Source organism: Hylobates moloch, unplaced genomic scaffold (genome assembly GCF_009828535.3).
Source record: "Hylobates moloch isolate HMO894 unplaced genomic scaffold, HMol_V3 SCAFFOLD_4, whole genome shotgun sequence".
Taxonomy (NCBI): domain Eukaryota; kingdom Metazoa; phylum Chordata; class Mammalia; order Primates; family Hylobatidae; genus Hylobates; species Hylobates moloch.
The window spans coordinates 85,813,170-85,829,876 of record NW_026652279.1 but is presented as its reverse complement, the minus strand read 5'-3'; the positions used below and the strand labels follow the sequence as shown (position 1 = coordinate 85,829,876).

Sequence of the window (16,707 nt, the reverse complement as noted above, 5' to 3'; positions counted from 1 at the left end):
AGGTTGTATATTAGTGGAGGCTATTTTGCTCCAAGTAACAGAAAACCTCTCAAGCTTTTAAAGTAAAAACTGAATAATATACTTGTTTAAAAAAATCTTACCAAAGGATTATAAATCATGCTGCTATAAAGACACATGCACACATATGTTTATTGCGACACTGTTCACAATAGCAAAGACTTGGAACCAAACCAGATGTCCAACAATGACAGACTGGATTAAGAAAATGTGGCACATATACACCATGGAATACTATACAGCCATAAAAAATGATGAGTTCATGTCCTTTGTAGGGACATGGATGAAGCTGGAAACCATCATTCTCAGCAAACTATCTCAAGGACAAAAAACCAAATACCACGTGTTCTCACTCATAGGTGGGAATTGAACAATGAGAGCACTTGGACACAGGAAGGGGAACATCACACTCTGGGGCCTGTTGTGGGGTGAGGGGAGGGGGAGGGACAGCATTAGGAGATATACCTAATGTAAATGATGAGTTAAGGGGTGCAGCACACCAACATGGCACATGTATACATACATAACAAACCTGCACGTTGTGCACGTGTACCCTAGAACTTTAAAGTATAAAAAAAAAATCTTAGCGTAGGAACCAGGAATTGTAGGCTATTAGGAAACAAGTTTGCTTCATCTGCTGCTTTCTGTAAGCTGTTTAATCCTTCCTTCTGTATGTTGACTAGCCTTTCTGAACAGAAACAAAACATTGCTGTTCTAGTTTCTGTTTTAAACAGTTTTTCAATTCAAGAGCCCAGCAAAGAGGAGATATTGTTTCTTAGACCTCATTCCAAATTCTCAAAAAGGAGAAATAACTAGGCAGGTGCCTACCTATCATCTAATTAGTTATACCAAGAAAACAGGGTGAGGGTGCAAGTGGCTCACGCCTGTAATTCCAGCACTTTGGGAGGCCGAGGTGGTCGAATGATTTAAACTCAGGAGTTCCAGACTAGCCTGGGCAATGTGGCAAAACCTCACCTCTATATTAAAATTAAGAAAAAAATTTTTAAAAAAGAAAGAAAATAGGGTTATCAAGTTTAAATGTTGGGGCCAATTCTTAGAAGAGATATGGCCTAACTAAGCATGTGTTAGTATGTTGGGAGGCAGAGCTTATGAACACCAGTCACATTGTCCTTTGGAGTGTATGGTTGAAGGACATGTTTAAAGAAAAATTATTAAAGCATACTAGTTTTTAATTTTTCCAAAGAATTATAATCCTGAGAAGAAAATCTTCAGAGTTTTGTATTTCACATATGTATAATTTATCTGTAAAGCATATAGTGTGTTTTTGTTTTTAATATTAGTAAGTTTTTAAAAGATAATTTATGTATTTTGTAGGGTGATCTACAAATTATTGGCTTCTAAAAGTGAAAGTATTTGGGTTCAAGCTTTGAAGGTTCTGGGATACTTTCTGAAGCATTTAGGTCACAAGTAAGTTGATATTTGTCGTAATACATTCTAGAAATAACTATTGAGATAATGTTTTTATGAGATTTGTATGTAATGTAACATGAAATTTGACTTGAAAAATCTAACAGTGGAAAATAATAGCTTTCTGTGGTAGAAATTGTAAAAATGTTTTATAAAATATATTTTATTAATACTAGATTATGGAACAAAATTACAATTTAAGTAATTAGTTTATTTCTATATTCTTCCTGAAAAGAAAGCATGATCTATTCTGAAGATGTAATAAAATATTTTGTCAAGATACAATGATGCACATATAGGTATGATTTCAAGGAAAGCTTTCTTGACAAGGAAATACTGTGTATATGTTGAGGTTTTTCTGAGAGTTGATCTTATGCTTACATGCTGAGTCAGTATTTGTTATTAGTTTCTAACAGTAGGGCTTATTGATTAATTTTGTGACTTAAGGATGCTAGAATACCTCATTTCTTTCCCCAAATCCAGAATTTGAATACTTTCTAAGAATACTTTTTGTGTAAGAAACTACTGCTGGCTTAATGATTGCAATTCATACTACACTATCAAGTGTAGGAATGTTTTAAGAGTTTATTTTCCTTACAAATGAAGCCAAGGAAGTAGTGCAACTATAATTTAAATGTCACTAGATGAGGTTCCTATCAGAACCTCATTGTTGCCTTTGTTTTTTTTTTTTTTTGATGCTTACTTAAATTTGCAAAATGCTTATTTGTAATAATCATGAAAACTGCACAAAATTCAGACAAGACATGTCTAACAAACTGTATAGCCTAGAAGCTTAAATATTTTTAAAATTTTGGTACCAAGCAATAATTAAGTAAGGGAGACTAGATATACTATGGATATGGATATAAGGAATAGTTCAAACAAAGCCAGGACTGTAGAAAAGTATATATATATATATGGAACCGTAAGTACACTTGGTGACAGAGTACTGGGAGTGAAGAAGCATATGCCCTTTTTATATTAAGAGATAAAGATCACTTATTTAACTTCAGTTAATTAAAATAAATTGACTGGAGAAAGTTAAAGGATTGTAGCCCAAGATGCAGCCTCCTAAAAATGTCAAGAAAGCACATTAAAAAAATTACAAAGAGATGAAAAAAATAACAAGCAGGCAGTTTCCTGTATAAACATGCTGTTTAAGATATCCTGTTTTCCCCTTTTTTCCTGTAAAATGTATAAATGATACAACAAGAAGTAAAAAATGTACTCTTTATCACAAATGTTATCACAAGTAGAAGACAGATGCAAATATATGACGGGTATCAGCTGCTTAAAGTTGCTAAGGTTGGGTAAAAGCTGTTAAGGCTAAAGAGAAGAGAAAATGCAAAGAGAATGGGGAGAGAGTTCACTTATAGCAAATAGGAAGTGTCAGTGAAAGTAGAGTTTCTGAAGATGAGAGGCACACCTTAAATTACAAAAATAGATCATTTGTTTGAAATAATAGATACACATATATCATGCCTGATAGCAGAGTTTTTTTAATCAGATTGGTTTCAGAAAACGAGAAGATATATCACAAAGAATTACACAGATGAACCGTATTTGTGGTAAGCAGTCTATCTCTGTGGCTATAGAGAAACGAAAGTTTTTGGATTGTGAAAGCAAAAAAGTTGTTACCCTTGTCCCTTCTTTTACACATACGCATGGAAGTGTCCTGCAGACGGATGGTCCACGTAAATTAGACTGCATCAAAAGAAGTGGCACATCATCAGTGCGCGTGAATCAGATAAAAAACATGGAAAAAATAAGTTAAAGTAACCAGTACATGAATAGCACTTAGCAGAAAAATATTGCTATGGAATACATAGCATTTTGATTTAAAAATTTACTATCATAAGTTAAAAATAAACAAATGCATGCATACATACATACATACACACATACATAGCTTCTGAGAAAGAAACACTAAACAGAATTTGGAGAAGTAATCCAGCTACTCAGGAGGCTTATGCAGGAGGATTGCTTCAGCCCAGGAGTTTGAGTCCAGCCTGGGCAATGTAGCAAGATCCCTATCTGGAAAAAAAAAGTTGTAAGAAATGTTAACATAGTGATATGGTTTGTTTGTGTCCCCCCGCCTAAAATCTCATCTTGAATTGTAATCCCTACCTGTGAAGGGTGGGACCAGGTAGACATAATTGGATCATGGGGGCAGTTTCCCCCCTGCTGTTCTTGTGATAGTGAGTCCCATGAGATCTGATGGTTTTGTAAGCATTTGGCATTTCCCCTGCTTTCCCTCACTCCATCTTGCTGCCCTGTGAAGAAGGTGCCTGCTTCTCCTTGCCTTCCACCATGATTGTAAGTTTCCTGAGGCCTCCCCAGCAATGCAGAACTGTGAGTCAATTAAACCTCTTTCCTTTATAAATTAGCCAATCTTGGGTATCTGTTCATAGCAGCGTGAGAATGGACTAACACAGATAGCATGGAAGTATTTAATTATGAGCTAATAAAACATTGGACAAATACTGGAAGAAAAGAACTATACAGAAAAAAATAAAATTGGAAATTGCTCAAAGGCAAAACTCTGGCTAGTAGCATAGTGAAACACACAGAAGATAAAACTGAAAAAAAAAGCAAATAATATGAATAGATGAAAATATGAGTTTAGGATTAGAAAGAAAATGAGCAACATGGGAGAAAAACAAATTACCATAATGGCATAAATTGGCCAGGTGTGGTGGTTCACGCCTATAATCCCAGCACTTCGGGAGGCCCAGGCGGGCAGATCAACGAGGTCAGCAGTTTGAGACCAGCCTGGCCAACATGGTGAAACACCATCTCTACTAAAAATACAAAAACTAGCCAAGCGTGGTGGTGGGTGCCTATCATCCCAGCTACTCGGGAGGCTGAGGCAGGAGAATTGCTTGAACCAGGGAGGGGGAGGTTGCAGTGAGCTGAGACTGTGCCATTGCATTCCAGAGCCTGGGCAGCAGAGCGAGACTGCATCTCAAAAAAAAAAAAAAAAAAAGCCAAAATAATAATAATGGTATAAATGGAGTTCCGAAATAAGAAAAGCAGAACAATGGAACAAAACAAATATTTAAATCTATAAGTCAGTGAAGTCTTTTTTTTTTTTTTTTTTTTTTTGAGACGGAGTCTCGCTCTGTCGCCCAGGCTGGAGTGCAGTGGCGCAATCTCGGCTCACTGCAAGCTCCGCCTCCCGGGTTCACGCCATTCTCCTGCCTCAGCCTCTCCGAGTAGCTGGGACTACAGGCGCCCGCCAACACGCCCGGCTAATTTTTTTTTGTAGTTTTAGTAGAGACGGGGTTTCACCGTGGTCTCGATCTCCTGACCTCGTGATCCGCCCGCCTCGGCCTCCCAAAGTGCTGGGATTACAAGCGTGAGCCACTGCGCCCGGCCTAGTCAGTGAAGTCTTGATGTAAGATTTTGCCATTTTTATTTAGAGGACATATTGTGTGCCAGGGAAAACTGACCTAGAATGGTTAGCATCAAAGTGCATTACTGGACTTAAATATAAGAATACTTTGTATAATAGTGCACAAATAAGGAGAAAAATGAGTCTGGCTTTAGACTCTAACATAACCTTCAATACAAAAAACTATAACAATCATAAGATAATTAAATGAAGAAAGTGGGAGCCAAATTATCCTTTAAGTAAAAAGGATGCTGTCAAATATTTTTTAGCCATACAGCAAATTATTTCTGTGACTAAATCTTGAGGAAATTGCTGGGAATAAAGTCCAACCAACTAGGAATGACTGGAGAAACTATTGCTAAGGACAGCTGGTGAGCACTGAATAAATTTAACCATAAAACTAAGACTAAAATAAATGTTCATATTACTGTGACAGACCAGAATTTACTTTTTATATATGCTAATAATGTACAAATGACACAACCGTAATTAATTGGGAGGGGACTGAGAAAAGAAGGAAAGTAGAACAAGTGCAAAGAGTCAGAATTTTGGGCCGGGCGCGGTGGCTCACGCTTGTAATCCCAGCACTTTGGGAGGCTGAGGCGGGTGGATCACGAGGTCAGGAGATCGAGACCACAGTGAAACCCCGTCTCTACTAAAAATACAAAAAATTAGCCGGGCGTGGTGGCGGGCGCCTGTAGTCCCAGCTACTCGGAGAGGCTGAGGCAGGAGAATGGCGTGAACCCGGGAGGCGGAGCTTGCAGTGAGCCGAGATTGCGCCACTGCACTTCAGCCTGGGTGACAGAGCGAGACTCCATCTCAAAAAAAAAAAAAAGAGTCAGAATTTCCATGTAAGCAGACAGATGAAATATTACAAATATAGGCCTATTGACTAAAATTTGATGATGTCGATGAAAGGAAAAAATTAAGAGTAAATATGCTGACATTTCCATTTCTCATAGTACAGAAATACCCTTATTAAACAGATGGAGGATTACTTATTCTTTCACAGTTAAAAAGATAAGCAGTTCTATCTATAAAATTATAGAGCTTTCAAAATATTTAAGATCTATATGGATAAAACTAAGAATAATATATATAATGGAACTTTGCAAAATCTGAAAAGATCAGTAAGCATAACATATGACATATCTAAGACCAGTCATACTGTAATAAAAAAAAAGTAAAAGCTTTTATAAATCACCTATTATAAGAAAAATATCACAATTGATCACAGTAATGAAACCCAGTTCTATATACAAGAAACATACCAAAAAACCAAAGTGGTTTTGAAAGGTTGAAAGTAAAAGGATGAGTAAAGGTTTATTATATAAGTACAAAGAAAGCAGAAAGTAGGAATCATGATCTTAATATTGGACAAATTAGAATACAAGCCAAAAAGCAATAACCATTAGATAAAGAATTCTTTATAATGATAAAATAGAAACATTCATAAACTAGAAATTACAGGAGAAACAGACAGTCACTTAAAGTTTAAAACTTCAACACAAACTTTAATTCACCTATTTCAGTCCAGAAAAAGCCAAGAAGTATCTGAAATGGTGGGATAAATCTTTTTGACCTTAAACTTGTGTGTGTAGGAAGATTGGAGTGCTATCATGCTGGCTCCAGGGGCTCATGGTGCAGGACTTATAGCTTGCTAAATTTTATGCTACAAGTCAGTAAGTTTAAAGGGTGCTCTGCCTGACACTACCTGTGGGGATCTCATCATTTAAAATTCACAGCCATGAGATATGACCTTGACTCTGTGGATAGTGAAAAATAGCAACTCATCTAAAGGGGCGTACTAGCCAGAGGCAGGATGAGAGAATCATCAAACTATGTACCCAGTGAAGTAAAACTATGGTGGAGGCTGTTGTGGAACATATGAATTTCTTTTATTATTATTATTATTATTATTATTATTATTATTATTATTATAACTGTGCTTCCCATAGGTGGGAATTGAACAGTGAGAACACGAGGACACAGGAAGGGGAACATCACACACCGGCGCCTGTTGTGGGGTGGGGGGAGGGGGGAGGGACAGCATTAGGAGATACACTTAATGTTAAATGACGAGTTAATGGGTGCAGCACACCAACATGGCACATGTATACATATGTAACAAACCTGCGTGTTGTCCACATGTACCCTAAAACTTAAAGTATAATTAAAAAAAAGAGTTCTTAGAAGAGAAGAGTGATGGGTGTAAAAACTAGATATCCTGAAACACTTTGATCTACTAAAAACTTAGAAATGTTAGATCAAAATATGTCAAAAATCCTATTAAATATATAGGTGTGCACACAAAAGTAAGGGAAATTCTCACATGCCAGAAATGAAAATCAAGCATACTAAAAGAAACAAGACTTTAAAAACAAGGTAATTTAAAAATAAACCATGTAATTAAAAAAACCCTAAGTAACTTGTGAAAATGAAAAGGTAGTAATTACAATGAACACCTATATGGAAACATTAAACAGATTAGACAAAGCTTCAGAAAGAATTGGTGAACTGAGAGATAGAACTGAAGAAATTACCTAGAAATCAACACCAATAAACAAGATTGCAACCATAACATTAAGAGAGATGGAGAAAAAAGGAAAGGTTTCAAATATGGCTAATAAGAGTTACAGAAAAGGGGACGAGAGAATGAGGAAGAGGCAATATTTAAAGTAAATTACTAAAGCTTTACAAAATTGATGAAAGAGCTGATTTCTCAGATTTTGGAAGTAAAATGAATTCTAGTCAGAGAAAATTAGCATGAAATCTTACCACAAACTGAAACTCCAGAACCCAACAAGGACAAGGAGAACAACAAAGGGAAATTAGCCATATAATATTAAAAGAAATATAATATTTTAGTAAAGGAAACAATATAGTACATATTCGTGAATAAACAAAGTGCAGTCCATAGATTGACCCAAATACTAATAAAGATGCCATCTCTGATGAATAGAATGATGATACTTCTAAAAAATGCTGTCTGTTAAAGGAATGGAACAAATGATATATTTTTATTTGCATTTAAAAAGTTAATAGGGATTTATAACAAATGTACCCCTCTGGCGAGGGATGTTGACAGTGGGGAAAGCTGCGTATATGTAGGGGTAGGGACATATGGGACTCCCTACATTCTGCTCAATTTTACTGAGAACCTAAAACTGCTCTAAAAATAAAGTGCATTTAAAAGAGAAGGGTAAAGTGGTAGGGAAAGGAGAAATCATAAAGTGTTCACTTGTATGGGGGAACTGTGAGTGATGTGGAAATGTAAGGGATGAGTTGGGTGTAAAATCTCTATGTGTCTTTTTATATCATATATTTTTAACTAGGTAAATGTATTGCTTATTCTAAAAATTAAATGATAAAAGCTGTTACTGCATTATTTAAATATATAAAAATAAACTTTAAGGCAAAAAAATTAATGAGGATGAAGGGGGCCACCATATTATGAAAAAGGTGTAATTCACTAGGAATGTTAAACAGTTTCAAATGCATATACACTTAGTGTAGGTGAGTCATAGAAATCTATTATTGACTAAATTTGGAAGAGTATTTTACAAATTTTAACATATTTTTCTCCTTAAAAGATCAATTACAAAAAATCTCAAAAGTATAATTTGAAAAAAAATCCATTGGCTTGAGTGTCATACACATTCTTTTCAAGCACACAAAACTATAGAAATGGTTTAAGTGAGGCCATAAAGTAGGCTCAATAAATTTAAATAAATTGTCATACAGATGACTTTCTCTGCAAACAGTGCAATTAAACAAGAAATCAATGACAAAAATTAAACTTAGAAAATAGAAATATATATATCTTCTAAATAACTATAACAAGAAGTTATTCATTATGCAAATTATAAAATGCAGTAAAAAATATTTAAAATTATGTATATTTACACTTGTGAGATTTGGTCTAAATGATACTAGAGAAAATTCATAGTTGTAAATATTTATATTAAAAGCAGAAAGGTACTTAGGTTTTCATTTTTCTAGGTTCTCAGTTATGCTTACGTCATTAATTGTCAGCCTAAGAAGGCAAAATAAATAATAAAGGGCAGAAGTGAATGAAACAGAAAGCAAGACTATTAAACAGAGTAACGGCAAGGCCAAAAAGCCGTATTATTCACTTAGAAAATACTTTTCTGTGACTAGCCAAAGAAGGAATCGGCCACTATTTCACCTAATAAAATTAGTACAACCTTGATACCAAAATTAGATATGGATTATCCAATTATAAGGGAAATTTATGGTCAATCTCGCCTATGAACATGAGTCTATCAGTTACTTTTTTAAAAGTATACAGCATAACCAAATTGAGGGTAGTCATAGAATGTAAAGGTGGTTTAACATCAGGACAACATTTCATCTGTTTATTAACAAAGGAGAATAGCTATATAATTATGATGTGTGCAAAAAATTTTCATAAAATTCGGTATCGTTTGTCATAAAAATTTTTAGCAAGCCACAAATAGAAAATAATTTATTAAATCTGTAACATATGTCTACTGAAAACTTTCCACAGTCCTATTTAGTAATGAAATGTTAGAAGCATCCCCTTTGAAAAACTAACAATTAACAAAAGCCTGTTTTCACCACCCCTGTTCGACATCCTATTGGGTAATATTTTGGCATTTATAAAACACTCCACTTAAAGCTAGCAAAATTGTTTTCAAGTGCATATGCAGCATTCTCCAAAATGTATTATGAGTTGGGCTGTAAAATATAAAACAAGTCTCAGTGAATTTAAAAACTAATAAATCAAACAGACCACACAGAATTAAATTTGAATGAAAGAGGTTTGAGAAATTGCAAGGTATCTGGAAGTAAAGAACATAACTAATCCCTGAGTCAAAAAAGAAATCATAAAGAACATTAGACGTGAGTTTGAACGAAAACAAAACCACAGCATAGACTACTTACTGAATGCTTATGCATTGCTGATGGAATGTAAAATCCTGCAGCCATGTTCCAAAAGGATTTCCTAATTTCTTAAAAAGTATTACCATACTTAGGCATGTATCCAAAAGAAGTGATAACATGTTCATAGCCAGACTTCGCGTGAATGTTCTTAGTACTATTATTACTATTATTATTATTTTGAGATGGAGTCTCACTCTGTTACCCAGGCTGGAGTATAGTGGCACGATCTCTGCTCACTGAAACCTGTGCTTCCCATGTTCAAGCGATTCTTCTGCCTAAGCCTCCCACGTAGCCGGGACTACAGGTGCGTGCCACCATGCCCAGCTAATTTTTTTGTATATTTAGTGGAGATGGGGTTTCACTATGTTGGTCAGGCTGGTCTCAAACTCCTGACCTCAGATGATCTGCCCACCTCAGCCTCCCAAAGTGCTGAGATTACAGGCGTGAGCCACTGTGCCCAGCCAGTACTATTATTAATAGTAGCTCCAAACTAGAAACAATCCAAAAGTCAGTCAGCTGATGAATGGACAAACAACATGTTTTATGTCCATGCAATGGAATGCTATTGTGCAATTAAAAGGGAACAAACTACTGATGCGTACTATGACATAATGAGTCCTAAAACTATTATGCTGAGTGAAAGAAGCCAGATGCAAAAACTATATACTATATGCTTCTGTTTATATTAAGTGTCCAGAATGCAAATAAGTGGTTAAATGGGGCTAGCAATGGGAGTGGGAATTAACTGCCGGTGGGCACAGGGAACTGTTTAGGATGATAAAAATGACCTATAACTGTATTGTAATGATAGTGGCATGACTCTATATAATTTTTTAAATGAATTGTTCATTTGCAAAGTGTGTGAATTTTGTGGTATGTGTATTATGCTTCAGTAAAGCTAGTAAAAATGTGAAAAACAAAATTTAAAACTCTTTGAAAGTGCAGGATAATAGTATTATCACCTTGGATTAAGGAAGGATTTCTAAAACAATAAATACACATAAATCATACAGCAAAAAGATAAATTTGATCATTAGTATAAAAAGGACTTTAAAAGATACCATAAAAAGTGAAAAGACAAGGCACAAAGTGAAAGAAGATATTTGCAGTTTATCTAGGATACAGTGGATTTGTATCCTAAACATATGAAAAAAATGGTGCAAATAAATTAGAAAAAGAAAATCTGTTGGGATCATGAAGAATATAAACAGACAATTCACTGAAGAGGAAACTTGAGTTAGCAGTAAACATATGGGTAATGTACTCAACTTCAGTAGTAATCAAGAAAGTGCAAATAAAACATGCATTTAATGCTCATGAGGATGGTAAATTTTAAAACTGTTGACAGTATCAAGTGTTAACAAAGGATGTACATCAGTGATAACTCTCCAATCACTGGTGGAATTATATACTGGTACAATCACATTGAAGAACAATTTACAATTTTTGAAAAGGATAAAGATACTTATACTCTATGACTAAGGAACTCTCTCCTTGACATAGAGAAAGTCTCGTGTGTGAACAGTGTTCAATATAACATTGTTAATATTAAAAGCTGGAAACAACATAGAACAGGAGAACCGATAAATAAACTAAGGTATATTCATACAGTTGGATATATTCAGAACTGAAAATGAATGATGTAAAGTTACCTTCCACAAATCAAATATAAAGCAATAAAGCAAGTTGCAGAAGGATACATAATAATGATGCAATTTATTTCAATTTCAAAAATATGTGAAGACAAAATTGTAAATTGCTTATGAATAGATATTCATCTAATTAAAAGTATAAAGACGTATATGGGAATAAAAAACAAAATTTATGATTATTGATTATCCCAAAGTAGAGTGTGAAGAATGGGATGATGGACAGGTATCTAGAAATACTAAGTTGGTTGGTGGCTACATGAATATTTATTATGTTTAAAAAAAAACTGAGTAAAGAAACGTATAGCAAACAAAAGAAAAGCAGAAATTTGTTGACACTATAAAAATCAGATGGGATTTGAAAGCCCAAAACACGATGAGTTGAACCTGAGGTTAAAAGTTCAAAAGAGAATGTGGAAGGACATTCTGTATTTTGAAAGGAACAATTTAAGTAGATGATGTTAAGTTCATAAACCTGAAAACATCGAATAGCGATGTCAAAAATATAAAGCAAAATTCATTTGAGATGCAAAAGAACTTGATAAAATATAATAATGGTAGAGATGACATCTCTCTCTCAGAATGGGACCAATTGATAATACATACAGATATAGGGAAATTGAGTAATAGATTCATAAAACTTGGCTCAATAGATATATGTTCAATCTTACATATTTTGAGGATTACTTCATGGCTAAAGAAGATATACAAAAAAAAAAAAAAATAGGTGGGTCATGTCCTGGGCCATCAAATGAACAAAGCAGACAGAGTAGACATTTTATTGGACACTACTTCCTGACCATAATGTGATAAAATTGGAAATAAAGAAATTATGCAAAAAATATCTTACCTACTTAGAAATTAAGAAGCACTGTGAAGATATCCTTTAGAGAATAGAAGAAAATAAAAGAAAAATTGGAAATTATCTAAAATTTTCTGTACTTCATAGCAAAAACTCATCAGAAATAAATACCTCCAATATTGAAAAATAAAGATTAAAGGTTAGAGGAACTTTGTACTTATATTACAACATTAATTAAAGTACAATAAAGTAAAGTAGGAAGTACAAATTAGTAAGGGTGGAGGCTAACATGAAGAAACTAGAAAAATAAAAACTGTTGAACTGTTGAAAGGATCACTAACTACAAAGCTGATGCTTTTAAGGAACCAACAAAATGAATCAAACTTTCCCATACCTCATTGAGATAAAATAGAGAGAAGCTTTTGAATAAGGAAAGCCTTTTTAAATTATAGGATAGATTATAATAATTATAAGAAAAATATAGTACATTATGATGACATATATGAGGTCCACTTCTAATTCTTGGTAATACCATTTTCTATATATTTTATGTGTTCATTTATTCGGTTTTTCACACATATACATAGTACTTTTCCATCAGTTGAAAAATGGGAAGGGTAATATCAAGTCATTAATAAATAAGATAAAACTACAGGAGCACAAAACATGCCCTGTTTTGCTTCACTAGTAATCACCAACAAACCTATCCTCTGCTCCCTTAATGCAGAACTGTGTTTTGATATAGTTTCCGTGTAAACATTGGTGCATATAGCATTGAGTTCCTATACCTTATCCTCCATTCTAGCCTCAAAATAAAATGCTGGGGAGATGTAGGTTAAAATCTGAAATAATATTACAACTGTCCTGACAGATTGAAGAAGATCAGAAAGCATAATAATATCTACTAGTTGAGTAACTAATGCTTCTTACTACAGAAAAATATATACAGTGATAGCCAAAGGAAATTGGAAATGTAAATACAATTATAAATTGCTTCCTGAAAACCATTAAAAAATTAAAAATGCAGTAAATGGAGAGCTATGCTGTGTACATTAATGGAAAGACTCAATTATATAAAGATAGAATTGTAATAAATCAATTTGTAAATATAATGTCATTCTGGTAAAAAAATAATTTTTATTTAAAGGTTAAAAAAACTCTTCAAAAGCTACCTCAGATGAACAAATGAGTAAAAATGTCAAAGAAGTTTGAAGAATAAGAATAATGAGTATTTATTGTAATAAGTCTAGTAGACTTTACATCAAGGAATAAACTTAAAGAAGGGGTGTAGAATAGAAAGCACAGAAACACATCCTGATATACATGTATATCTATATATCTATATATATGTTTAGATACTAGAAACATAATTAAAATGTGCATTATTCAATAATTGGCAGTGGGAAATTATTTAATTTCTGGATTGAAGATGGAGAAGAAGCCTTCAAACCATATCACCACACCCAGACCCTCCCCCCCGCAAAAAAAACCCCAAAACCACAAACATTTTACAAAGAATAAACATTTGGAATTGTGGACTTCCAGATCAAGTTGATAAAGAGAGATGAAAGAATTTCCCTTGTCCAAACCTAATGAAATAAACATTATATAGTAAAATAGAGACTCTCCCCCTCCAAAATAGCAAATTCAAATGTAACCAGACAAGGAAAGCAGCATCACATAAAGCTATGCATTCAAAATATTGACAGCTAAAAAAAAGAACCCAGAGATTCTGGAGTGACTTTGTAAGTATCCTTCCCTCATTTCTAGCCCTGCAAAGCCAACAGAATTCCTAGATTTCTCCCTTAATAATCCCCACATTAGAGTGATAGGAATTGATTAGGTATGCCTGGTTTTTCTTCTTTAGGACTTTTGGTAAAGTGAAAACAGTTCTTTTTTGAAACAAGGAGAATGAACTGAGGTTGATGTTCTGTGATGAAAGTGGGATTCCAAGTTTTTGTATTAACATGTCACACTGAGGGATCAAGTCAATGCCTGAAACAATTTCCTTTTGGAAATGAGATATAGTCCCTTAAGTAATGTATGGAAAAAGCACACCATCTTCTAGGAAAATTTGACAGAGAATGATAACACTAAGACATATAGTATTTAAATAAAACTTTAGTGATAAAAAAAAGAGTTCCTAAAAAGAAAATGAAAAAACTAGGCAAAAAGAAGTACTTTCAAATGGTTAAACATTTGGCTGGCCTCAGACTTCTCCCAGTTGAATTCAGTGCCAAAAGAAATAATGCAATGTCTGCAAGTTCTGAAAGAAGGTGTGACCTGAGAATATTATATCCTGCCAGATTGTTAAGTATGTAGACATCAGGTCAGAATTCAGAAGACAGACTTCTTCATCTCCTCTTGAATGGCATCCCCAGTCAATTGAGAGCTGAGTCAAAAGAAAAACCACAAATGGTAAAGACAAGGTCAAGGAAGTGAATTCATTTGAAGTAGACAAAGACCCAACAATTCATACATAACAGCAGTGTTACGATGAAAATAATTTAAGTGTTTTAAACCTTGATGTTCAAATAGCAATATAGCTCACAAAAATTAGATGACATAAAGTGTGAGGATGGTAATTATCTGTCTTTAATATAAAAGTAAATTGATACTTTCTAAAATTGAAATGTTTAGTTAATTATGTAACACTTTGTTGTTTTATTCATAATTATTTTTTAAGCCTCATAGAGATTTTTAATTTTAAAAAAGCCCTTTGGCCGGGCGCGGTGGCTCACACCTGCAATCCCAGCACTTTGGGAGGCCGAGATGGGTGGATCACGAGGTCAGGAGATCGAGACCATCCTGGCTAACATGGTGAAACCTCGTCTCTACTAAAAATACAAAAAATTAGCTGGGTGTGGTGGCGGGCTTCTGTAGTCCCAGCTACTGGGGAGACTGAGGCAGGAGAATGGTGTGAACCCGGGAGGCGGAGCTTGCAGTGAGCCCAGATCATGCCACTGCACTCAGCCTGGGCGACTGAGCAACACTCAGTCTCCAAAAAAAAAAGCCCTTCATGTGGTAAAGAAAGTCATCTGAAGTTTTAAAAAATTTTTTATTGTTTCATCTCCTTTTCTTTCTTTTCTGTTAAATGTGAGTAAAATTATATTTGATGCTTATTTAAAATAAAATTTAGTATGAGTTTCTTCTATCCTTCTTTATTCCCTCTTCCTTCCCTTCTCCTTTCTTGCCTTCTCTTACTCTCCATAAAAAGATGTCTAATGTTTATTGTTATTTATTGTGTTACTTTTGGGTAGTAGAATTTTAAGCCTTGTACTTTCTATTTCCCTACAGTTTATGAATTTCTATGTTGTATATGATTTAACACAACCAATTAAATAATTATGAAAAATGAGTTAAAAATCATTTTAAAATGCTGTATTAGAAAGAATGAGTGTTAAGTATAAATGAAGAAATGACAGGATCAAAACTTGATAGATTTTATTCAAGAAAATTTAAAAAAACCTTTGATGCTACAAAAATCCCTTGAAATTCAGAAAGTGGAAAATATTTGTCAATGAGTTGACAAAGGAATAATTTTCCTGATATTATTAGGGATCTTATAATTAGTAGAAAAAAGATGAACACACAGAAGAAAAAAATGGGTCACAGGACAGTATCAGGAAGTTCTTGGAAGTAGTATAAATGGTTAGAAACATTCAATTGATCAGCAATTCTTGTCAGTGAAAATAAGATCTACGTTTTACATACCAAATTGACTATTTTTCTGATTATTATAATACATAGTGTTGGTAAAATGCATTTATACCTTAATAGTAGAAATATAAATGTACATATTTTTGGAGGTCAGTTCAGCAAAGTCTCATAAAAATTAAAATATAAAAGCTTTTAACCCAATCATTTCAGTTTTTATCCTAAGGATATAACCATGGTTATGCCCAAAGATGCATCTAAAGGAAAAGTTTATTTATGGTAGAAAAAAATTGGAAATTACATAAATGGCTAACATTAGTTAATGGATAAAACAATTATGCTACTTTTTTTTTTTTTTTTTTTTTTTTCGAGACGGAGTTTTGCTGTGTCACCCAGCTTGGAGTGCAATGATGCAATCTCCGCCCACTGCAGCCTACACCTCCCATGTTCAAGTGATTCTCCTGCCTCGGCCTCCAGAGTAGCTGGGATTACAGGCGCCTGTCACCATGCCCGGCTAATTTTTGTATTTCTAGTAGAGACAGGATTTCACCATGTTGGCCAGGCTGGTCTTGAACTCCTGACCTCAAGTGATCCTCCCACCTCAGCCTCCCAAAGTGCTAGAATTACAGGTGTGAGCCACCGTGCTCAGCCAATTATGCTCCATTTTTCTTATCAGTTATATTTTATGACACTGAAAAATACACAATATATTGTTGATTTAAAGTAAACAAAGTATAAATTACCTTATATAGAACAATTTCCATTGTATTCCTCTCATCCTCTCATTTATATCTGTGTGTCATATATGGATTTATATGCATAGTAATTAA

At 34.1% G+C, this 16,707-nt stretch overlaps 1 protein-coding gene across 4 annotated transcripts in view; it reads left to right on the top strand.

The window, feature by feature from the left end:
- NBEA (neurobeachin) overlaps positions 1-16,707 on the top strand; it is a 736,578-nt gene that overhangs the window by 200,019 nt on the left and 519,852 nt on the right. For all 4 annotated transcript variants that reach the window (XM_058437671.1, XM_058437670.1, XM_032150485.2 and 1 more), the window contains one exon: positions 1,354-1,446. In XM_058437671.1, the coding sequence (XP_058293654.1) occupies positions 1,354-1,446 (93 nt within the window). The remainder of the gene's footprint in view (positions 1-1,353; positions 1,447-16,707) is intronic.